This window comes from Stylophora pistillata, chromosome 4, assembly GCF_964205215.1.
Source record: "Stylophora pistillata chromosome 4, jaStyPist1.2, whole genome shotgun sequence".
NCBI lineage: Eukaryota > Metazoa > Cnidaria > Anthozoa > Scleractinia > Pocilloporidae > Stylophora > Stylophora pistillata.
In genome coordinates this window covers 22,509,331-22,533,903 of record NC_142522.1, presented here as the reverse complement: position 1 = coordinate 22,533,903, position 24,573 = coordinate 22,509,331, and the positions used below count along the sequence as shown (strand labels likewise).

Genomic DNA, 24,573 nt, shown 5'->3' with positions numbered 1-24,573 from the left:
ACGTTTAAATTTCGTGTTGTTTACACAAAGTAAATGAGTTTGCCACTAGTTACCAGTCTTTCGCCGTTGACTTGATGTAAAGGATTACATTTCTTGCAGGAGAAACTTTTCTTTAATTCTTGAAAATCAATGGGTTAAAAGACATCAGGGGGAAAAGGGACATCTGGAGGAGGTGACAAGGTGTGAAAGTTTAAGATGAATTTCATAAACCCAGTTGCAATTTTGTTGTCAGTGTGCGTGCTAATCCTCCGTGTTGAGTCATCGGTTGACGACAAGCAAAGTGCCAGCCACAATAACACTTCTCATGAAAACGGAACACCAGGTCATGCCAGCGATCCGCCACCGGAGCTTAAAGTGGCAAAGTTTGACTTTGCATATGTGGCTGGGCCACTGACGATCATTGTATGGATTTTGATTGCAAGTTTTGCCAAACTCGGTAAGTGTTGACTAGAAATGTAATGCGGAGGTAATTAGCGGCTTCGCTGGAAGTAGTGGTGTGACTTGTAATTCGACAATCGATTTCTTATATTTTCGACTCAGAATATGAAGAAAATTCAGAACTGTGAAATCCGATTTTCTCTTCCTTTCAGTTTTTCATTTGTCTCACAAGCTGTCTTCGATTGTACCGGAGTCATGGTGAGTTGAATTAATTAACGCAGCTGCCGTCTTTATTTTAATCTGTGTTAAAGAGGGGCAGATAATTTTTAAAAGCTCTGTCAGTTTTTGCACTTTATAACATCGATGCATTGAAAAAATTAAATAATCAAGATTAACGTTGAAAAAATTGAATTTATTTAGTGGATTTTAGAAGCCTTTCGAGATAATATCAAATCTATAGTGTTGCAATTTTTTTTTTTTTTCACATTTGATTAAAATGCAGATCGACCTATCTTTGACAGCTGGCCAGCCATTTCGTCTCTCTTGATCAGATCTGTTGTTGACTCTAGCTATGTAGGTTATGTTCAGGTTGTTATAGAAATGAAACCTTGAATTAAAAGTATATTGTTTTCTTCAGCTGCTTCATTTTGGGTGGAATTTTGCAAAAAGAAATCAACTTTCTAAAGATTTATATGTGGTTTTCTTTTCGGGTGTGTGTGTGAATTGGAGATATTTTTCTCAGACGTGGATTCTAAACAATCACCCAATTAATTTTCCTTGTTTCCTATGAGTAAAAATCTCCAGCTGGAAAAACTGATATTCATCATCCATTTTGAAATACTAAGTGTGATGAATAACTGTCACAATGTTAAACAGCTGACACAATTTTCTGTATTGAAACTTTTTTAGTTTTGGCATAATCCAACTCATCATTAGTGACTGCTTATATACAATCTCATCTACTGTACAAAAATTTGACTCTATTGGCTGGCTGTTTCAACAGCAGTCACCTGATTTTGCAGATGTTTCAAATTATGCCTCATTTTTAACACTTTCATTCCCAGCTCAACATCATTTTTTTACATTTTTTTAGTCATAGATCACACGTGACATCAAAAAGTGGCAGATGGTTACAGGCTAATGTATTAGTGATTTTCTTGCCACATTTTGATATCATCTGTAATCTATTATCGCACAGACCAAGGGTAACATGGAAGCTATTTGTTTTATATAATAACACAGGAATATGCTGTTAATGGTGACATCATCTAGGGATCTAATAACCAAGAAGCTCACTTACTACAAATGTTTTCAACTACTGAATTAACAAGTTCAAAAAATGGATTGATAATTAAAACCAGAGTGTCTAACTTTGTTTATTGAAAAAAAGCAAAATTACTGACTGAAATCCAAGTGATTTCCAGTTTAAGCATGATATTGGTAGCTTATATATTGGCAGTCAGAAAACTGTACTCATATACCTTGATCAAGTATTTTATATTGTATTTTCTAGTGATCCAGTTTTTTCTATCAAGTAATGATTATATTACTGATAGTTACTCATTATTATCAATCATTTCCTTTACTTCAGTCTGGTAATTGTCCTTGGAATTGTTATTGGAGGGATAATGAAGTAAGTGATGAGGAATTATGTATAATTTCATTGATGTAACCTGAATGTGGTAGTGTTACACAGCTCACAGTACTTGACAGTCTGTATTGGTATTTGAATAGGCCATTTTATAGATGTTTACTTAGTTGCCAAGCCTTTGATTCAGAGTGAGGCTGAAGGTGACCTTGTTGTGATAGAGACCTGTATCTACTTAGCATGATAACAAAGTGATTTACATTTGAAAGGCAGCAAGGTTTGTATCATAACAAGGTCAACCCTAGCCTCGCTCCCATTCAAAGGCTTGGCAACCAAACGCACAACTGTAAAATGGACTATTCACTTTTCCTGAAGCTTCCAATATAAATAATCTACCAAAACTGACTAATTTAACTGGTAACCACATGAAAACCAGGTAGTGGAAGATACCTATCAATGGTGACAAAGTTAAGGTATCTATATACCAGTCTTAAAATAATTTATACTTGATTTGTGCTAGAAGATGTCCTTTGATTTGATATTTAAAAAGAGAGTCACCAAACTTTGCTTTTGAGTCTTTAGAAATTAGGGAACTTGAAGGAACAGACTCTCTCTCTCCTTGTGAACAGTATCAGACACATCTTCATCATTTCTTTTGCTGGTGTGGTACTTATTAGTTGATTCATTAAAACAGATATTTGATTAAACAAAACAAACAATTTACTCAGTGTCATTGTACTTTTACCTTCATCCAGGGGTATAGGCATTTTGGAGATGGTTCCCACCTTCTCATCACGCACTTTCTTTCTGTTTATGCTGCCGCCGTAAGTTATTTGTGTTGAAAATCATTTTTTTAAGTCTCTTTTAAATCTTTTGGCTGTAACAAGAAGTAAATTACAGTGTAAGGTTACAGACAATATTTTCTTAGAAAATTAATGTACCTCCCTGAGGCATCTTTCCTGAGTCAGACTGTTTCACCAATATGAAAGTAACTGTATTTTTTCTTTTAATTTTGATATCATGCCCATTGATGTGTTTTTCGTTACATGACAAAAAGGCTGGAAAATTAAAAGGTCAGCCAGAAGGCCGGGTTGTTAAAGCTGGGTTATGATGACCAACAGTGTGAAATCTGATTTCAGATCCGCAGTCTTATTAAAAGAAAATTCATCATAGGTTTCTTTGGTCTTACTAGAATTTGATTATTGGAAGATTGAAACCAAATAGAGAAACTTATCTGAAAAAGGCTTTGAAAAAAGGAATGAAGAAACCCTGATTAAAATTTAACCTTGGGTTAGTGCTAATCAGGGGGTTTGAAAAGATCAATGTGTTCACAATTTTTTTCGCAGATTGTAGATCTCTCTTAGCAAGCCATTTCCTAATCTTGCTCAATCCAATTAACATGACTGTAATTTATGGTTTCTTCATGTTACTTTCTGGTTTCCAGAATTGTCCTTGAGGCTGGTTATTTTCTTCAGGACAGAGCATTTTTCAACAACATAGGAACAATTTTGTTGTATGCTGTTGTGGTATGTTTTCTATTTATTTTAAAACTTCATTGTGTAGTATCTTTATGGAACATTCCTTTTATATTTCTTGGATATTTGCATTGTTTGTGTAGCTCATAGGTACATACATTCATATGATCAATAATTTTTGGAATGATTATCAGACCTGCATTGATAATGATTTTGAATCATTTTATTTATCTATTTATTTCTCTCATTACTCTCTTTTTGTGGACAGGGAACAATTTTCAATACATTCACTGTAGGTGAGTCTTCTTGAACTGTCACTTCACTACTTTTTCTCTTAAAAGTATAGCATCTCAAGTCTTGTGTGAAGTTATAAATACTGAAAACATCAACTTTTCTAATTTCATTACCAGGGCTGTCATTGTTTGGGGTATCACTGACTGGCGGGCTGAACTTGACTTTGATGCATACATTGACATTTGCAGCCCTCATTGCGGCAGTGGATCCAGTTGCTGTAGGTTGCATGCTTATACATACAAATTTGACACCTTGTGTGCCATGATTACAAGTTAAAAATTGATTCATGTTGTCAGGGTTGAAGGTAAGAAATTATGTTGTTGGCTGAAATTTCAAGTGAGGTGGCTTAAAGGAAGCGAACGATGGTAATCTTGGGTGTAACCTTAGAAGTGCCCATTGTGCTTTACCAGGCAAAAATCCAGCCAGTGATTGCCACTTTTTGATTTTGTACATTTTTCTGACAGCTGGTGCTTAGTGACAAACCTGTGCTCTATGCAGGTTAACTTCCGATTATTTTATCAGGTGCTTGCTGTGTTTGAAGAAATTCATGTTAATGTTATGCTGTATATCCTGGTGTTTGGAGAATCACTTTTAAATGGTAAGATAAGCTTTTTTGGGTCTCTCCATATCTTTTTTCATAGGTTACTCTTTGGAATCTCAAAATTTGACTTGTTTAAGAGTTTCATCTTAACTATTATTGACAAGTTGATAAATTGCATAACAGATAGGCTTCTTCAGAACCTTCTAAAACAATGACATCATAAGAACTTCATTTATAATCTTAGCTTTCTGAAAGAAGCATGTAGGGTCTCTCATAAGAATCAAGATTTTAAATATTTTTGGTATGATTGTAATTTTGATCCAATTTGATAATGGTATACCTAGATAGCTTAAGCCAAATTCTGTAGAGAATAGGTCCACATCAGCCTCTGCATGGCTGCCTTTAATTTAATAATCAAGATTTTAGAAATTTTTAGTATTGTAATTTTGATCCAATTAGATAATAAAATACCTAGATAGCTTTAGCTGAATTCCGTAGACAGTAGGTCCACATGAGCCTCCAGCCGCCTTTAATTTAACCTACTATATCAAATAAAGTATGATGATGATGATGATGATGAGACAAGCGGCTCTCTTGTTTTTATTCAGATGCTGTGACTGTAGTTCTATACCATCTCTTTGAAGGTTTAGCAGGGTTTGATGAAGTCTCTTACAAAGAGGTACATTAACGAGTTTTATACATAAATGTAAACTAGCTACAGTAGGTTTTTGCAAATACAAGCTTTTAATTAAGACCCACCCTTTTCCCTGCCAGAAAGTTTTATCATTGATTGGAGAAAAAGAGCAGTACAATTCAAGCAAACTATTCATGTCAGTAGTAAATGAACCAATCAACTCTTTCAGATCCTTACTGGCTTTGCATCATTCTTTGTGGTCAGTCTCGGAGGGACAACTCTGGGGTTGCTGTGGGGATTGGCCACCGCATTTGTAACCAAGTATACTGATCATGTTAGAGGTAAGTTGTCACTGTGCAACCATTTCTGTGGAAGACTTCTTAAAGCAACCATCAATTCAAAACTTCAACATCCCCCCCACCCCCCTTGGTAACCCACTGACATTTGACTGTTGTCCATGCCTGGAGAGTGGGAAATTTGAACCTTGCCTCCATGGGGTGGGGCATTTGAACCAGAAGTGTCAAGTCTTTCCAGTTCAAATACCTGTTTTAATGGGGAATTAAAAAGGTAAAAGGTCTGCTTTTGTGTCTTAGCAAAAGCCTTAGAAAGACAATTTCCACATCATAGAATGATGCTTGCAAGTGAAAAACCCAACAGGAGTCAGGAAAAGTATGACTGAACTAAATTCTAAAACATTCATTGATCACACAAAGAATCATTCAATATTGTGTGGGGTACATATTTGATGCCAATTTGGTCCAGAGGGGAGCAGGAATTTGACCAAGCCAATCTTCAAAAGTTCAAATGCCTGGGAGGTTGGTTGTAGGGGAGAGGGATGTCAAAGCTTTGAATTGATCAATGCATAAATCAAGTACTAAGGGATCTAATTGTGCCAGTCCTTTCACTTCATACATGAGGCAGTTCAATACTCATGAGTCATACTTATTCTGAGATGAGAAAATTGAAATCGTTTTGATGGTGAAAGCTATATGAGGTGTAATGGGCAAAAAAGTGATAATAAACTTTTAAGATAGTGTTGATATTGATGATAACAATGATTTGGTGAACTGGAATGGAAATTATTTTAATTTATTCTTGGTTCTCTTTTTGTAGTGATTGAACCCATCTTTGTGTTTATTATGAGTTACCTTTCATACCTGACGGCAGAACTGTTCCACTTGTCTGGAATTATGAGGTGATAAACTTATCAGTGCATGATCTTTATCTGTGTGATGTTGTTTGTTTTCAGCACCAATTTTCAGACTTTTCAAACTAACAGCCTACCAGTTAGCTCAATGGATAGAGCGCTGGACTGTTGTGTGGGAGGTCGAGGGTTCAAGCCCCGGCCGGACCAACACTCAGGGTCTTAAAATAATTGAGAAGAATTTGCTACCTTTTTATAACATCAAGAAATGGTTAGATAATCTAGTCTTCTCAGATAGAGATGAATAAATGGAGGTCCCGTCTCCTGCAGGGTTGGGGTAGGAGATGTAAATTTCCCACACACTAGATTACTGTGTGATGGATGTCCTCCCCTGGGGTGGGATGGGTGGGAGGGTGGACTAGCACGAATGGTTCATATGTTCCTTTCTAATCCTTCCCCACTGCAAATAATGCAGTGAAAATGGAGTAAATTAAATTAGGTGAAAATTAATGTGTACTTACTGACTGAGTGGAAGGGCTGGATAGTAAATTATTTTGCCCAAGGTTATGCACGCAAGCACAAAAAAAAATCTGCAAGTAAAACTTTTCCTTAATTTTTTTTTTAAGTCAGAACAAGAAATTCCCAATTCCTCGAAAAATGTGACTTTTTCTCTCATTACTCTCTTTTCTTTGAGTTTTTTCATCAAAGCAATGTGAAAGCAGCAGGGCCAGATGGCTTTTTCCAGATTGGCCAACATTGACCCATCCAGCCCTACACGTCCGCTTTCTCTAGTGTTTCCTATGGGATTGTGGGAGTGGGGCACAATAATTTTTCTCCTAGCGACATTTTGAATTTTATATTTATGCTGCATGTTTTAGAAACTTGGAATTCTTCAAGGAAATAAATATGATTGTATAATTAAAACCCTGATTGCTTTTGGTATTATAAATATTTTACACTGTATTCCAAATTTACCCTTTTGCTATCTTCATTGTCTAGAATATATGATTTGTATGTGCGAGTTATTTTGACAATGATGTTATTTGCTTAATACAGTATTGTCACTTGTGCTATTGTCATGAAGCCTTACGTTGAACGTAACATCTCAAGAAAGTCCCATACAACAATCAAGTACTTTTTGAAGATGCTGAGGTACTTTTGTCTTGTCTCATACTATTATACCACTGTCTGAGTTCTGATTGTGGTCATGAACATACTCATTCATCTTTATAACAACTGCAAGTATGATAATAGCAAATGGCTTGAACCCAGGAGTAATTGTGGAATGAATGCTGGCAATTGAACCAAGAAATGTACTTCTAGTGGCCAGTGGCACATCATCCATTACTTTTGCTTAGTACACAATAGGCCATTTTACAGTTGTGTACTTAGTTGCGAGCCTATGATTTGGAGTGAGGCTGACGGTGACCTTGTAATGATGGAGACCACTGTATCTGGTTAGCATGATAACAATGAATTAATTTACATTTGAAAATCAGCAACATTTGTATCTTAACAAGGTCACCCTTAGCCTCACTCCTGTTCAAGGGCTTGGCAACCAAGCATGCGACTGTAAAATGGACTTTTTTCTTACAATTATTCTTTTTGTTTTTATTTGCAGTTCAAGCAGTGAGACTCTGATCTTCATGTTCCTTGGAGTGCAAGTGGTCAGTTGGAGTCATGAATGGAACACACAGTTTGTCTTTGTCACACTGGTATTTCTCCTTGTTTTCAGGGCCTTAGGTGAGCTACTTTTATCTTTATACCAACATTTTTTTTCCTTTGTGCTATAAAAAATTTGAAATGTGCCAGAGAGGAAGCATGGAACTTTATCAGGGTAGTCAACAGTAAAGTTAAACTGTAAGTCAAGGGTGAAGAAGAATGACTAAACTTCTAAAAGTTGGACAGATTGTGAACTTTGAAGGAACTTGACTTAAGCCTTTTGGTCCCCTGAGGAATATAGGGTGGTAAAAACACTCCTCCAACACACTCAGTTCTGTGCAGTTCTCCTCAGCTGTGCCCATGTTGTTCCGATGGCCTTCGCCTCTGTGTCAGTGCTCCTGCGCCAAGTCTGTTTCGGTCTTCCTACTTTTCGCTTTTCTCGCGGATTCCAGTCAAGGGCTTGCTTGGTGACGTTTGAGGGGGATTTCCTGAGTGTGTTGCTGATCCACCCCCATTTCCTTTTTTCTGATCTCCACTTTGATGGGGATTTATACAGTAAGACAGACTTGACATTGGTGTTGAAGATTCTGATCTTGTTGGGAGGGAGAGGGCTGAAGAATTCCAACTGGGGTGGAGGGTGTTGAATGCATGTCTGGCCTTGTTGATCCAGCTCTTGATGTCTTCATCTGTTCCTCCATCTTTGTTGATGACGCTGCCCAGGTAGACAAACTTCTCCACTTTGAAGGAATGTAACTGTTTATTTTTAATTTATTTCAGGGGTTGTCATCCTTACCTTCCTTGCCAATAGATTTGGTCGCATTAATAAACTCAGCGCTGTAGATCAATTTATTATGGTAATCAGAGTTTTTTATTGTTGTCTGCTTTGGCTAACTACATGTGCAGTATTAATTTGCTCACCAAAAACAACTTGTATACCAAGAGACTGTGGGTTTAGATGTTGCCATTTCTTCACCCCTCTCCTCTCCCCCTCAAAGCAAATGTGAATTAGTTTCCTATAGAAACTGTTATACCTGTTTGGCAAAGTAATGGAGCACAACACTTTAAGTTTGTTATCAAGGTGAATTTGATAAAGGTAAATTAATTGCTCTAATTGTGAGTGTTGAAGAGAATATTCAAGCATAAGAGTTTGTCATAATCATGATGATAAATGTACCTTTACCAACTTATTAATTATAGTCAATTATTGTCATTATTTTTTTGGGTTTATTTTTCACCTCTAAACTTATGAATGTAAGATGACAGAGGTAATTGTGGTTTTATCAACTGAGTTGATAAAATGTAAACTGGCCACCGTAAAGGGTTTCAAAGCTGTTGTTTCGAGCGTTAGCCCTTCGTCATTCGCTTTAGAAATCTTTACGTTGGCCAATCAACTCCATTGATAAAACCTAAATTACCTTGTTATACTCCCCCACCGACGTAGCACCACAGTTTCTTGTGTATGAAACTTACCCCTTTTATTTATTAATATGAGAGCTTGCCAAAACCGTGCAGGTTAACTCCCCAGCATTCCCATCCACAGTCGGAATTTCTTTAATTCTGTCACTAACCCGATGGGAAACTGTAATTGTACTCATTGAATTAGGGATCTTCCTGTCCTCAAGTCAAAGCATATAGCGATGAACATTTAGTTGATACCTTACATAATTTATCTGAACTGTAAGTACTAAAATATGAGAACCTAGATATTAGACAATATCACCCAAGTGATTTTCCCCGATTTTCGAACCTCATGTCCACAACTGTACGGTAAGTCTTCGTTTAAAATTTTTATTCCAAGATGAGAGAGCGTTTTAGGGTTGTTACAGAAGAAGGGAAATATTTTTTTGTTCAAGAAGTCGTGCCCGAGAACACTCAAAAGAGAACATCTCGCGTAGCAAACAGTACGCTGTTCGTAAACATTTTTTCACGCGCGTTGCAAGATAGTTGAACACAATAGCTTATATTTTGCGCGAAAATATGCTCGTATATTTGTCCTTGGACATCATCTGTTCCTCCACGCTCACAGTTTTCCTTGAGCTTCGCTCTCAGAAAACTGTTCGCATGTTAGAACAGATAGGCCAGTTGTTTAAACAAAGTTCAGCCATTGTTTAACAAAACCTCGTGCAAAGCCATCCTCAGTATAGCCGAACCTTTCATCTGAACATTTATTTTTGTGAACAATGTCAAGAGGGTCGAAAGCCAATGGTGGAAGGACATTTATTTCATCAAATCAACCCTTTTATAGAGAATCCCTGAGGCCCACTGTTTGGGTTAGACGTCGTGTAAATACCCGGTCCATAATGTCTGCGTGCAAATATCCGCGCATATTTTCGCGCCAAATAGAAGCTGTTGTTTATTTAAGTAGATGATTTCTTACTGTGGTTAAGATTCCAGACCAACCATTGCTTCTTTTGTCTTTGTTTTAGAGCTATGGTGGTATCAGAGGTGCTGTGTCATTCTCCTTGGCTGTTTTACTGGACGAACATCATTTTCCAATGAAGAACATGTTTGTCACCACCACAATTGTTATTGTCCTTTTTACAGTTTTCTTCCAGGTAAATGAGCAACATGGCCAGCAAATTTTCTCAATTTGCAATTTTTGAAAGTGAACACCAGGGCAAAACTCTTGTGCTTATCTGCTCAATTCTTCGATTCTTCGAAAAAAGCACAAGCTACACGATGGATAGTCCGATAGAAGTAGCAGGTAATGATAATATGCCTGTCTGATTATATCTTGTTATTACAGGGGATGACGATCAAACCTCTTGTGCGGATTCTTCATGTGAAACTGAGGGGAAAGGAACAACTCAGCATGTGTGTGGAGCTTAACGAAAAGGTAATTCCTTCTAATCTGGTTGCGTCTCAAAATTGCAACATCACCTTGTTTGATTGTATGTGGCTCGTGTTTTATTATCATCAGTTGTGTCCAAATAAGTCTCGGTTACTAACGCCGGATTCGGTGGTCTGTTCTCTAAAACTGATGATAAAAAGCTAACAAGCAAGAGTATTCATACAATTACTTCTATCTTAAATGCTGGATGAATGTTGGTTACCACGCAAGTTTAATTTAGAAATTCATTGAAATATGTTTATACTCGTGATTGGAAAGAAACACTGGGATTAATGAATTTAAGACCCCAGCGACAAACAAAGTTCCCCTGCATAAAGTTGAAGTTGTCTCGAAACATTTATTTAACACACTTTCATCCCTTTCTATAGCTTTTAGACCACCTTGTGGCTGGAATTGAAGAAATCAGTGGCCATCATGGTCACGGGTATTACTGGGTAAGAGTTTCCTGTGTGGAATTTGTGTATTAAGACAAATTTCAATTGAGTATCCAAAGTAATTCGTGATTGCATTGGTTTTTCTTTACTTCGCTCTGTGATTGGTCCAGAAAACTCGTGCCACTCTCGCAACCAATCAAATGCAAAACTAAAATAATAATAATAATAATAATAATAGTTTATCAATTTATAGTGCGCTCTTTACATACAATGATCAAAAGCGCATTACACTTTTGATTAAATTAAAAATTAACTTAAACAGTATAATATGTCAAACTGAGAATAGAACTGAATATGAAATTGCTCACCGATAAAGAGTTCTGAAAAGATAAGTCTTGATATGCGCCTTAAAACTGTTCACATTAGTAATCGCACGAAGTTCTTTTGGAAGAGAGTTCCAGAGCCTTTGCGCTGCTACCATAAAAGCTCGATCACCTAACGTCTTGGATCGAGTAGCTGGCATAGAAAGTAAAATACTATCTGAAGATCTAAGGTTATATAAGGACGATTTAAATGTTAGTAAATCACATAAATATTTAGGAACAGGCCGTGAATTGCTTTGAACGTAATAAGCAGAATCTTAAATTCTATACGGGCTTTAACAGGAAGCCAATGCAGACCGCGAAGAAGGGGCGAGACATGACAAAACCTAGATGCATTACAAACTAGCCTGGCTAAGGCATTCAAAACTCTCTGCAATTTGTCAAGCTGGTAGTTGGGCAGCCCATACAAAAGACTGTTACAATAATCAACACGAGATGTAATAAATACATGGACAAGCATTTCTGTTGATTCTCGAGACAAATACTTGCGAATGCGTTTGATATTGTGCAAATGATAAAAGGCAGCACCACATAACTTGCTAACATGAGTTGACATAGTAAGCCGCTCATCAAACCATGAGCCTAGGTTTCTAGCAAACGTTACCGGACAAACATCAATCGACCCAACCCTAATGCAATTGATGTTAACCTTGGCTAGCTGCTGCCTGGTACCTATAATTAAAAATTCTGTTTTGTTATCGTTCAACATGAGATTATCTGAAATCAGCCAACTCCTAATGTCATTGATACAGTCAGTCATTGACTTGATGGAAAAATCAGCATCCACGGATCGATTAGGGTTGAATGATACATACAACTGTGTGTCGTCCGCGTAGCAGTGAACTTGTAGAAGATGGCGTTCAACAATCTGAAACAGTTTGCGCGTGTAGATAATGAAAAGCACAGGGCCCAAGCATGATCCTTGAGGAACACCTTGTTTTAAAGGAAACTGATCTGAGAGACTACCATTTACAGAAACACGCTTGGTCCGGTCAGATAGATACGATTTAAACCAGGCAAGCGTCAGAAATTCCCAAATCAGACTTAAGACGACCAATCAGCTTATCATGATGTATCGTGACCAATTGCGACTTGGTCGCCCGCGTTTTCCCGCGGTTTTTAGGCAGATAACTTGTTTTTACTTTTTAAGTTCTCATCGGCTCTTGAAGGTATTTTCCTTTTTCCTTATTGGCTGGTGTGAATTCTCTGGTGCTATGACACGCAATCGAAAAGTGCTCCGACTCATTTACTGATGCAGCTGTGTGATAGCTCTGACATTGTCATAATTCACAAGACGCCATTGATATTTCCTCTTCTTTCGTTCCTTAACATTAAACTCGACGAATTGATAACTTGGACATTTCTTATCTGACTAGTGGCTATGGAAACTCTTTAATTGCACCTTCCCAGTTCCTAAGTCTTGAGAAAGAGTTATTTTCTAAAGGCCATTTTTTAAATTAGTTCTGCAGTATCAATCACTTGGAAAGGAAGGATTGCAACAGCTTTATTTGTACCCTTTTACATGACACACAAAAAAAACCATTACATGAAAAATAGAAAGAGAACAGGCTGCCCCTAATAACCATGGTGGGCTAAAAAGATAGGACAGCCCTCTTAGGTTATGAATAAATAATTATATTAAAAGGGCCAGGTACCGCACACACGCACACACGCACGCACACACACGCACACACACACACACGCACGCACACACACACACACACACACACACACACAAAACACAAAAGAAAGAAGAAAAAAGCTAATAGAAAAAAGAAAATCAATAAAGGAAAACTTAATGTGGCAGTATCGAACAACGGAAATCCAGAAAAAAATGTAGAGTTGTGAGGTTGAATGTAGAAAAATACTGTTTAATCCTCGATCAATCAAAGGTCCCTTTTGTTAAAATCATGTGTCTGAGGATCTATTCTCATTATTGTTATTACTTTGCAGGAAATGTTAGAGTATGTGCACACACATTATCTGAGGAGGTGGTTGATACGTGACAACGATCGGTTTGTCCAAGATGAAGAAATTTTGCTCGCGTACAGAAGACTGGCTTACAAGTAACGCAAACTTAAAATCTTTTGTTTTTAGGTGATGATATGAACTGCGATGAAAAAAAGCTATGGGGTAATAGATACATGATTAACGTGACGAAGGTAGACTTCAATGTAGACAAGAGCAGAGTACAGAAGAGTTTAGTGTAGTCGGTGTTGTTTGAACCTTTCACTTGTAAGTGTGTCTGGCTTAAAATTTCTCCGTACAGTTTCGCCTTTGAATCGAATGTAAGGTTCATAAAAATGAAAGGAGTGGTAATCAATTTGAGAAGCTCCTGATTGTCAAACAAGTTTCCTTTGTCAATACAATAGGAAGGAAAGAGAATAGCTTGGAGAATATGAATGCTCATGTTAGCGTAGAAAGGGTAAATGTGGTCGGTGTAGTTTGGTGTAGTTGGGGTTGTTTAATGAGGTTGGTATAGTTTGGTATAGTTGGGGTTGTTTAATGAGGTTGGTGTAGTTTGGTGTAGTTGGGGTTGTTTAATGAGGTTGGTATAGTTTGGTGGAGTTTGGTGTAGTTTAGGTCTTTGATATACTTTGAAATATTAGATGACTCGGACGTTTGTCGAATAGCTATCCAAAATTCAGTTACATCTGCTTCAAGTATCTTTTAAATTTTTGTATTGATATCAATTCAATAGCTGTAGAACTGACGATCTGTAACTTTTCAAAGGGGTGAAATAACTTTAATTTTTCTCCCATGCTTTATTTTGCAGAGATGCCTTGACACGCTTAGAAAAAGAAGGAAGCGGATCAGCCATATTTCCCACAAAGTAAGGATCCTTTCATTTACATAACTGAGTGTTTTTAAGTTTCATTATTTCTGGCTCTCTGTCGTGCACACCAGCTAAACCGGTATGAAGATTACAAAGCTTCGTCGGGGGTGGTGAGAGTGTATATTATGGTATCTTGTAGGAGTCAATTACAGTTCGAGCCACGGTTATAGTTAAATTCAACCTTTCTAAGGATGTGGAGTTCTCCCTCCTCGGGAGTTAGTAAAAACGCTTATCTGTTAATCTTGCAGTATCCCACTTGAGCTGTTAGCGAAGAGTGCTTTTGAAGCATCGGCCATCTGTGCAAAGTAAGTGGCTTTGTTAAATGTACAGTAGTTTTTAGCGTAGCTCGTTATTAAGAGTACATACTGAGATAAGCCTAGTTTCGGAACTTCTGAAACGGCCATAAAAATCGTAGCCTATTTTCATTTAAATTGGATTTGATACTTCGGTTTTAGCGGGGCTCCCACGCGCACGAAGCGCGCGTGGGACAGAGCCCCATACCCATGTAATATGGTCAACCTCTTTTCGTTTGGTTGTCACGTGACTGACCGAGCTTACGTACGTACCTACGTACGTGCCTTCGGATTGCACGGGTAGGGTAGGGGAGACTATCAAAACGAAGGGAGGGATGTCTCAGGCGAGTCTTGGCAAATGCAGATCTTTTATGTTATCATTAATATTACGAACTTGGGAGCTCCGCTTTTAGGCTTGGCTAAATCTATGTATTACACCTATATCTGACGTCTAACCTGGCATGCCAAAATTACTTCGTTTGGAACAGGTCTTCAGCCTTAGTGAAGTAAGATTTATTCGTTCAATGGTAGTTTTTTTACTTGAAAATGCTTAAGGTGACGATATCATCATCAAAAAATATTTGACAGTCGTCTTAGTCAGCAGATATGGAAATTAGCCACATGCTTGTCACGAAATTGGTAACTGTTACGTCTGAAATTTGATATGCAAGACGTCTTTGACGTCTTTATTTTTACGCGAAAGGTAATCGGAAAAGCTCACACGGACTTCCCAACGCAAACACCACTTACCTTCTTCGAATTACTGCGTTCTCAGAATGAATTCGCAGAAGAAAGCACTTAAGTGGTCTTTGTCTGCTCCTCGATCTAGCAATCTAAGCCTCCCGTAACAACGATTTCGTCGATCAAGCGCGATAGAACCGCGATGAACGCGACAGTATTACACTTCTTGCGTTAATTTCCGGTTTTCTCGGTATAAAGGTAACTAAAACTGCGCTTTTACCACGTCCCTTACGGTTCCCAGTCGACTTCAAGGATCCCACGTCCCTTACGGTTCCCAGTCGACTTCAAGGATCCCACGTCCCTTACGGTTCCCAGTCGACTTCAAGGATCCGTGAGATTCGCAACTAATCTTCACGTTTCACACAAGCAGCAGCGACCCACGTAAACGCCCCCCCCCCCCCCGCCCCTGTGTCTTGTCTCAAGTCTGGTTTACATGTAATCGACTGGATCGTCCTAAATGATGCGCAAGCAATTAAGACAATTTTAATAAAACCAAACTAAAACATCACTAAATACCCAGACAAAGGGGCAACCCTATCGTCCCTATAAAACTGAATTATGCTTAGCTCCTATTTCGTCCAATGGCCCGTATCATTGAGAACTCCTCCGAACCGGGTCGATCGGGACCATGAAGGCAATTTTATATAAATTAGGCCTTAATCCATACAAAGAGGGGTCATAAATTTTACATGGCTCTTCGTTTTTAACTGATTTAAATAATGCTTTTTGCTTTTCTGTTAGTGAATCAGATGAAGATGAAGATGAAAATAAACCCGGGCTAAGGTAATGTGAACTTGTATTTTACTTCAGTTGTCACTTTAACCCTTTAAATCCCAGAGGTGATTAACATGTAACTTCTCCCTATAATATATAAACATTATCCAGCAAACAGTTGATGAGAATACTCAAACTTATCAGGGCAGAAGTTGTTCTCTTGACCTAACATCAAATTCTTGTTACTAATCTACAAAGAAATGTGTAGCAGCTAGAGGAGAGAATTAACAATCAGATCTTGGGAGTGAAAAAGGGTTAAATCTTTTGAACTCTATCAGAGGGTCTAGACTCTTGGGATGATTTTCAACATTAAGCCCTTTTTCCTATAATCAAGTTTTTTCGGGGGGGGGGGGGCCTTGGAGACGAATTTTCACTAATTTGTGATCTTCTCAGATTTCGGCCCACAGTGTCGACCTTTCTTGTCACCTGAATCGGTACGTAACCTTTAGGAGTTGCTTGACATAAATTCTGAATGGAGTGAGTGTTCCAGCAACCTTCAGCACAACATTAAGCCCTTTTTCCTATAATCAAGTTTTTTCGGGGGGGGGGGGGGGCCTTGGAGACGAATTTTCACGAATTTGTGATCTTCTCAGATTTCGGCTCACAGTGTCGACCTTTCTTGTCACCTGGGGCCCGTTTCTCGAAGGTCCCGGTAACTTAACGGGCCCGAAGCAATGTTTTAAAATCAAAATTTAAAGGATAGGGAAGCAGGTTCTGGCACCCAAAACAAGTCCTTTTTGTTTCTTTAGCTGATAGTTTTATTCCATCATTTTCAAAACTTTTGAAATCGCTATCTTAAAAGAAAACATAACAGCTTTACGGGTCCGTTAAGTTACCGGAACCTTCGAGAAACGGGCCCCTGAATCGGTACGTAACCTTTAGGAGTAGCGTCTTTGGTCGTTGTAAAGATTAATTCTAGCCGTCAAGTGTTTTGGTTCTTAAAAATGGCCAGAAAAAAAAGTTTGTGGAGTTTTGTCGGCAGTCAAACCTCTTAGTGGTACTACGCAGTTATTCTTAGATACAACGTTTAATTTTGATTGAGCTAAATATAAACACTTTCTTCCTTTTTTTTTTTTTTTTTTTTTTTTCAATTTTAACACTTTGTCCTTTCTTCTACAGGGCAGGAGAAGATGTTCGTGTTCCTGATGCTATTCAAGTAGATTGGCGAGCGTCAGGAGGTACTGTTATGTTTATAACCCCATAGCCCACTGACTACGCGTAGTGTCACAAAAATAATCTTTGAATACTCTTTTTGAACATTGCGTTGTGTATGTGGCCGTGATTCAGTAATGCTTGTAATCAGTTGTTCATGGACACATATCAAAAGGTTCTGTCGCAAGACGTAAGACAGAAACTCCTCAGTACATATGTATTTAACAGCTTGTCACAGAATGGGTTCAGGGGAAAAAACTGTTTTCCTTCTTAACCATTTACACCCCAACATCACTTTGCATATTCCCCATACTGTTCTCCATGAATCTCCAGTTGCTGACAAGGAGAATTTGTTTAACAATCAAGAGCTTCTTTAGTGGGTGATTATTTTCTTTATTCCCGTGGCCTTAATGTGTGATTCAGGGGTGATATTGTAAGGAGAAATTCGACTCCAGTCCCTCTCAGGGGTCATACAGTTAATGTTCATGACTCTTTCTTTGACATTTCAGTACCAAGTGGAGGCGAGCTTGAAATTCACGACACCTCAATGCATAGCTTAAACAATCTCATAGAAAGAAACAGAAGAAGTGTAAGTATTACTGCCACGGGCGACTAATTCTAACAAGCACAATTTCAACACGGCGAAACGATACGACACGAAACAACACGGTTAAAACTGCAAATAAAACAGCAAACGAAAACCTATTATAACATAAACTACACTAAATACCCAAGGAAAGCTACAAAGAAAACGACGACGAAAACTACATAATACAAACTTACATTTGTTGCGATGTTGTGAATCCTGCCAAGTGGCGAACAAGCTACGCGAAGCGAAAAGAACGAATATACAAACTACACTTGACAAACTGCACTGAAAAAACTGCACCAACGATGAACAATACGGTTTAAATTCATGCTACGTAACGTAATGACACAAAGAAAGCGCACGCAAAACTTTGCTACAATTAACACTACTGTACAAGAAACAATGGACAAAAATAATGCGTAGCGATCTATAGTAAGTTATGTCAGATACAATGAATATATATGAAGTTCATATATTTTGAACTGCGGTATTAAATACGTATGATGCACGATCCTTCACAGTAGATAGCGCTATTTATGCAATAGCGAAAATCAGACCTGAAAAAAATCAGGCCTGTGCGGGACTCGAACCACTGACCTCTGCGATACTAGTGCAGCGCTCTACCAATTGAGCTAACAAGCCAACTGGGAGCAGGCCGTTAAGTTGATTCGTAATAAACCCGTGATGATAAATCACTGGCCTGCTCCCAGTTGGCTTGTTAGCTCAATTGGTAGAGCGCTGCACTAGTATCGCAGAGGTCAGTGGTTCGAATTCCGTACAGGCCTGATTTTTTTCAGGTCTGATTTTCGCTATTGCATAAATAGCGCTATCTACTGCGAAGGATCATGCATCATACGTAGTAAGTTATGGTTATTAAATTTTCCATTGTGTCTTTTTCCACTTGCACTTCTCAACCTGATTTGGTAATTTCTTTCTGTTAACAGAGGCACAGGAAAATGTACAGAAATAATTTGCTTGACGACGACGAAGATTTTCCTCGCTACCTTTTTCCCATGTAAGTACCTCTTTTTGTAACTTTGGCTGTTGTATTGAAACGCTTTCGTTTTACCGACCAAACCTTAAAACCGAGGGTAAAAAATCGTGCCAGTGGCAAACGTTGATAATAGAGAGATTTAGCACCGCGTTTACGTGAAACGGCAAACGTTAGCGTGCCCTTTTACGTTTCACGTAAAATAGCATGAACCTTGCTGCTGTAGCTTCTCGTAAGCTCACGTTTTGGTGGATTTGAAGGCGTTCCTCTATGACTTACAAGAAATAGTTTCGGTGCCCTTTTTCCGGCAATTAACTTCTACTCTGTGAAGGAATGAGTGGAGAAAGTCTTGCCTACTCGGCAAACGCGAAACAGGTTACTTTCACGTAGAAACGGCAAGCGCAACCAGCAAACGTGAAAACAATTGGGGGAAAAAACAAGGTCACGTGGTCACTCTTACCGTTCACGTTTCACGTAAACGCTGTGCTAAATCTCTCTAATATAACGAAATGAACGGGAGAGCATACTTCTGTTTTCCAGAACATCAAAGAACGAACATGCGTCAAACATGGAAGAACGTGCAACACGTCACTAGTGAGGGCGGAAATAAGAATACTGCTCAGAGCACGTCAAGATTTGATTTTACGTCTGCTTGGTTGAAAAGCTGCGCGCCTGGTGCATTTGGTCGAGGCACTTTTTTTTTTTTTCTCTTTGTAAGAAATTGGGGATGAGCTTTGCGAAGGCAATCATTTTATAATTGAGTGGAAAAACCATGACAAAAACAATGCTCGTCAGTAACTCGACAAATAGTTTTGTACTGAAAACATTCCTCTTCGTCAAAACCTCTCCCACGCGTATCAGCTTCTCTTCCTGTACCAGTAGTTTTTCTTTTCATCTGAGCACCGCGGTTCCTTAGCTGATTTTTCAATTTACCCTTTATGACTGGAGCAGCGGATCGAAGCGGAATAGGGTTAAGGGTTAAGCAGATCCGTTTTTAAGACGCGGACGCCAACTGAAAGAAAAATGAAACTGATTCTGGTGCGCCTTAACGCCACTGAATCGACCGTGAGGTCGTCGTTAAAGGATTCATAACCAAATTGTGCTGACCAAAAAATGTGTAGTGGGCACCGGGAATAAAAACTTTTAACTTTCGGCCGCCTTTCATGTCTCGCAAACGTTTGTGCTAAATTTCCGATGAAATTTGTGCCACTTGAATGTCACCTCGCCGCAAAACTTAAAGAGACCGATCATTTTTCACGAAGGTCAATCACCATCACCGACCCAATCCTATACTTTCTGGTGACTTCCGGGTCGACGCCATGTACTGTGTTATCCTACATACCCTAATCAATGGTTACCTCAATTTGATTTTTTTTGTACCAGGAAACCAAGAGATACTGCCTACCAAAATCAGATTTTAGTGAATTCGAAACCTATTCACTTTCATCGCAAACATAAACCAAGGCATCACCATAAACGACACAAGCATCATAAGCGGCACGAACAGCTTCCTAAGAAACAACTGTCCGCAATCTTCGAAGAGGATGATGAGGTACGTGTGTATCCTCAGGGATATGTACCCTACCAGGTTCTGTACGTTAGACTTAGTCATAGTCAAACTTATGGTATCCGCAGATGGATCGATTTTGGTCATTCAAGCACTGATTTCTTGCGCAAACTTTTAAGAGAATAAGGTAGAAACGACTGCTGTCCGCAATATGAACCAGAAAAACATTCAAAAGTTCGGAGACATCTGTAAAAATAGACAAAGTTTAGGAAAAGGAAATTTGAGAGTTCTCGGACTCCAATTTTATCTAATTACGGTATTCTGCTAAATTTGATATTTAAAGGTTTGAAGATGACGTTTACAGTTACTTAAGTCTAGAAAATTGCTTTTAAAAAGTTTCTCTCTTCCAGGCCGGACGGACTTCACCGTCAGCTGAATATCCTGTAGGTCCCATTCCCTCGAGCAGCGAGGATGAAGAGCGTGGTATATCTTTTGAGGCGAAGCCGAAGGGCAGAATAGGACGGTATCCTTCCTTTGAAAGGTTGGTGTGCAATCAAAAGTCAGTGTAACCATCAACAAAGGCTTGTTGGTCCCTTGTTACCGAGATTCAGTGGTAGCCAGTTTATATGAAACCCATTCGTCTAAGATCTAACCTCCTTCTCAGCCTCTCTTAATTTTCGCGCGACATCCCAAATAACGGTTGCTAAACGAAAAGATCGCAATATAAACAACTCCAAGCCGAAGAACTCGGAAGAAATGCAGAACTTAAAGCCAAGCAGTGGCACGGATGGGCAAGGTTGGAGGCGGATTACTTTTGGGTGAAAAACGTCGGCCTCACTTTTCAGGACAAAATGGCGTTAGGGTAGGAAAGGGAAACAAATGCCTCTCTTGTTCTGAAGACAAATGATTCAAATAGAACCACTTCAAGGAGTAGTAATTATAACAATATCAATGCAATGCCAAGGAAACAGGTGATGATCGTAGGTAAACTTATTCAGCTTAATAAAGCGCCAAATTATCCTAATGTAGTTGAAACGAAATGTAAAATAGCTAAAGGGGAAATTTACAATCGGGTTTGAAATTGCAAATATGAGCAAACAAGGCCTTACAATTTGATTAACACCACAGACTTCTCTAGTTTCCTTGTGTGCTTTCACGTTGTCTGAGACTTGTAGTTTCCACAAAAATGCCCCCTACATTTCATTGCACACGTTTTGCTACATGTAATATGCTGAAATGCATGGTTGTTTTTTTCATTAGCAAAGACGTAGGTCCTCACGAACCACTCCTTAAGAATGTAGATGATGAAGATACCAAAGAAAAAGACGACAGGAAACCCACGGAAGATTTACCGACAGAGCCTGATAGTATTCCCCTGGATTCGTTTGTGGTACAAGTAGATAGTGACAAAGGAGAAGACAAGAATGCTGAAAGCGAAATGTAATGACAAAATTCATTTAATTGTAGGTTTAGTAAGCAATATAAACCCTTTACTTTTAAATTAAATGAAAATGAAATAAGTATTTTAAGCGGTAACGTATGACAACGAACGAAGGTAGAAAGCCTAGCAACTGGTAATAACATTTCGTGTGGCGTTTCACGTTACCTAACAATTCTCTTGGTCTATCGAAAAGCATGTGCTGTCTGATCTAACGAACCGGACGGAATGCGAAATTACAAAATTTCAGTGAACCTATTCGTGTTTAACACATCTATAACGACAAAGGCTAAACTTGAGAATGCCCGGCCACACTTAATATGCGTCTTTAGCACTAGTTTATACTGCCCTTTTTTAAAATCATTCTTCAACTTCGTGGGCGTTGGACTGCGGGGGCACTAGTTTAACTGCCCTCTCTTTTCATTATTCTTTGACTTCGTGAGCGCAGAACTGCGGAAGCACTGGTTTAAATTCCCTCTCTTTTAATGTTATTCTTCGACTTCGGGAGCGCGGGAGAATTCGATTCGTAATGGTCAAAAGTGGGTATTCTGAAGTTGCTCCAAGACAAACTAAACAATATATGTTTCAGCCGAAAGTGGAGACAGCAAATAAAAAGAAAACGAAAAATGTTCACTAAAGTGCACACTTTAAAGCTGACAAGACTCAAAATCACTTTTCCTGTTAATTTTGTCTTATCAGTAAAGGAAAATCTGGCCAAGTGTTCACGTGTAGAAACTTTGAGTTTTCGGTTTTTGTTTTTGTGAAATATCGATTGTAAACGTGACAGATAAGAATTGAATTACATTTCTTAGGGATGTCGAGAATTCTTATTTTTGTAGGAAAATTGGCAGAATTACAAAGTAAGAATTATATTTTTCATTTTTTTAAGTTTGGTTTTTAATAATTCTTGTAAAATATAAAAATTTTCACAAAGTGGTCTTCATATGTCTGTAGCCATTTAATTTGCTTATCATTAACAGTTTGCCAAATATTTGGCTCAAGTTTTACCCATGAATTTGATTGAAAAAATGCACCAAATTGCAATGTTAGGCTCACACGATAAGTTATTGACAGAAGTAAAACATTAGGGATGTTGCTAACTATGAATTTAAACTTAGCCTAGTCTTAATTGGTTCGCGAATTGGAACACACACTCACTATCAACAACCTAAGTACTTTGTTATCCCAAAATGGTGATCACCACTGAGATTATTTTAAGGAATGGAGAAAGAGCTCATCAGTGGTGAGAACACCAACCATAATTTGTTATTGATTTTGAGGTTTTTCTCATGGCCTAAACTTTAACATGATTGGTCAGTTGACCTGTCAGAACCAAACAAAGTTGAAGGTAATACACAACTTTGTGATGGTAAGCAATTCAAAGCTGTGTTTGAATTTCAGTACCTGTAAAATGTTTTGGAAGTGCAAACTAAGCATAGACGTCAAAATTTTAAATTCATCCAATTCTTTCTTAACTTGCAACTCTTAAGTGGAGTTCACCTTAACCATGAATTTCTATGAAGAATTGAGTAGAATTGAGTGGGGGCAACCCCGATAAATTGATGGGTAAACCAAAGATACACATTGGTGTTCAAGAGTGTTATAGGAAATAATCTTAAAATTGTAGTAGCATGCCTTTAAATATTAAAATACCCAGCAAAAAAGTGGGGGAATACAAGTGTAATGCTATTTAATAGTCAAACGTATGATGCACGATCCTCGCAGTAGAGAGCGCTATTTATGCAATAGCGAAAATCAGGCCTGTACGGCATTCGAACCACTGACCTCTGCGATACTAGTGCAGTGCTCTACCAATTGAGCTAACAAGCCAACTGGGAGCAGGCCGACGTATCTATAACCGCAGTTCAAAATATATGAACTTCATATATTTATCATATTTAATAGTCAAAATTAGCACGTTTTGGTTAAGTAGTTGTATATGATGCAGTAATGTTTTTAAGAATCATTTTGCTATTTATCAAAGTGTGGATATGCTAGGCAAACTATTTAAAGCTAAATTAAATAATACCCTTGTGGAAATGCCTGGTCGAGGGGGTAACATGATACAATTTCAAGTAGAGGACATGGAAAAGTTAACTTAAGATTACAAACTGTTCCCAACAAAAGTAGAGAATGATCTTCAAGGCTGTAATTTTTTTATCTTGTTGAGTGGAAATTATAAGAATAATTAATTAAGCAATAAATTTTTGTAGTTCTTAAGAAAATAAACTTATTTTTGGAAATTTAGTTGTTCCTTATCTGTTCCAAATACATTTTGGTGTTTGTCTAGTGAAAAAAAAAATGCATGTAAAACACTCTAATTGTCATTTTTGGCAAAAATGTACACCAGAACACTATGAGGTTTGTCAATTTTGATCACCCAATCTGCTGATATAGTAAGTTAATTGATCACACCGGTATATTTTCTCTCGAATTGCTATGGAGTTTTCCAATGGATTATGCTTGGGAAGGGGGAATACTCGCAGTCTAGCAATTATATTCCATTGTTTTTTCAACCTATAATACATTTCTGTGAAGAAAGATAGTAACAGAGAAAAGTGGTAGGTTTGTGCATAGAGCCTTATCAGGCTTGCAGATAGCGTGAAGAGCAGGTGTAGTTTGGCCAGGGGAGTGCTCACTTTTTTCTTAGCTAAAAATGGCCCTCATCTTTGATTCTAATGGCAGCAGAAGACTGGGGAGAGAAATAAATTTGTGCTAAGGGATGTAAGGGTCAAAAATAAGGAGGGGCTGGAGTGAATATTTTTATCCCTTCCCACCCCTTCCCCCTCCCCCTCCCCCTACTGTCAACTCTAACTCCAAATTAAACATGGCCAGTTAAATATACGACTGTGCACTTCTTAACGTTGACTCACCCTAATCAGATGCCTACACTGCAGCCTAGCATGCAGAGATCGCAAACACATTTTG

At 38.2% G+C, this 24,573-nt stretch overlaps 1 protein-coding gene across 1 annotated transcript; it reads left to right on the top strand.

The window, feature by feature from the left end:
- Positions 1–53: 53 nt before the first annotated feature.
- Positions 54–23,888, top strand: LOC111323630 (Na(+)/H(+) exchanger beta-like). The gene is made up of 27 exons (XM_088755809.1): positions 54–436; positions 591–636; positions 1,970–2,011; positions 2,722–2,790; positions 3,411–3,492; positions 3,710–3,737; positions 3,852–3,952; positions 4,258–4,333; positions 4,885–4,955; positions 5,140–5,251; positions 6,024–6,105; positions 7,111–7,206; positions 7,676–7,797; positions 8,494–8,570; positions 10,143–10,271; positions 10,463–10,552; positions 10,936–11,001; positions 13,278–13,390; positions 14,101–14,157; positions 14,409–14,465; positions 15,936–15,977; positions 17,088–17,146; positions 17,630–17,709; positions 18,654–18,724; positions 20,084–20,252; positions 20,618–20,748; positions 21,468–23,888. The coding sequence occupies exons 1-27, from the start codon at positions 196–198 to the stop codon at positions 21,649–21,651; spliced, it is 2,493 nt and encodes an 830-aa protein (XP_088611935.1). The 5' UTR covers positions 54–195; the 3' UTR covers positions 21,652–23,888.
- Positions 23,889–24,573: the final 685 nt, after the last annotated feature.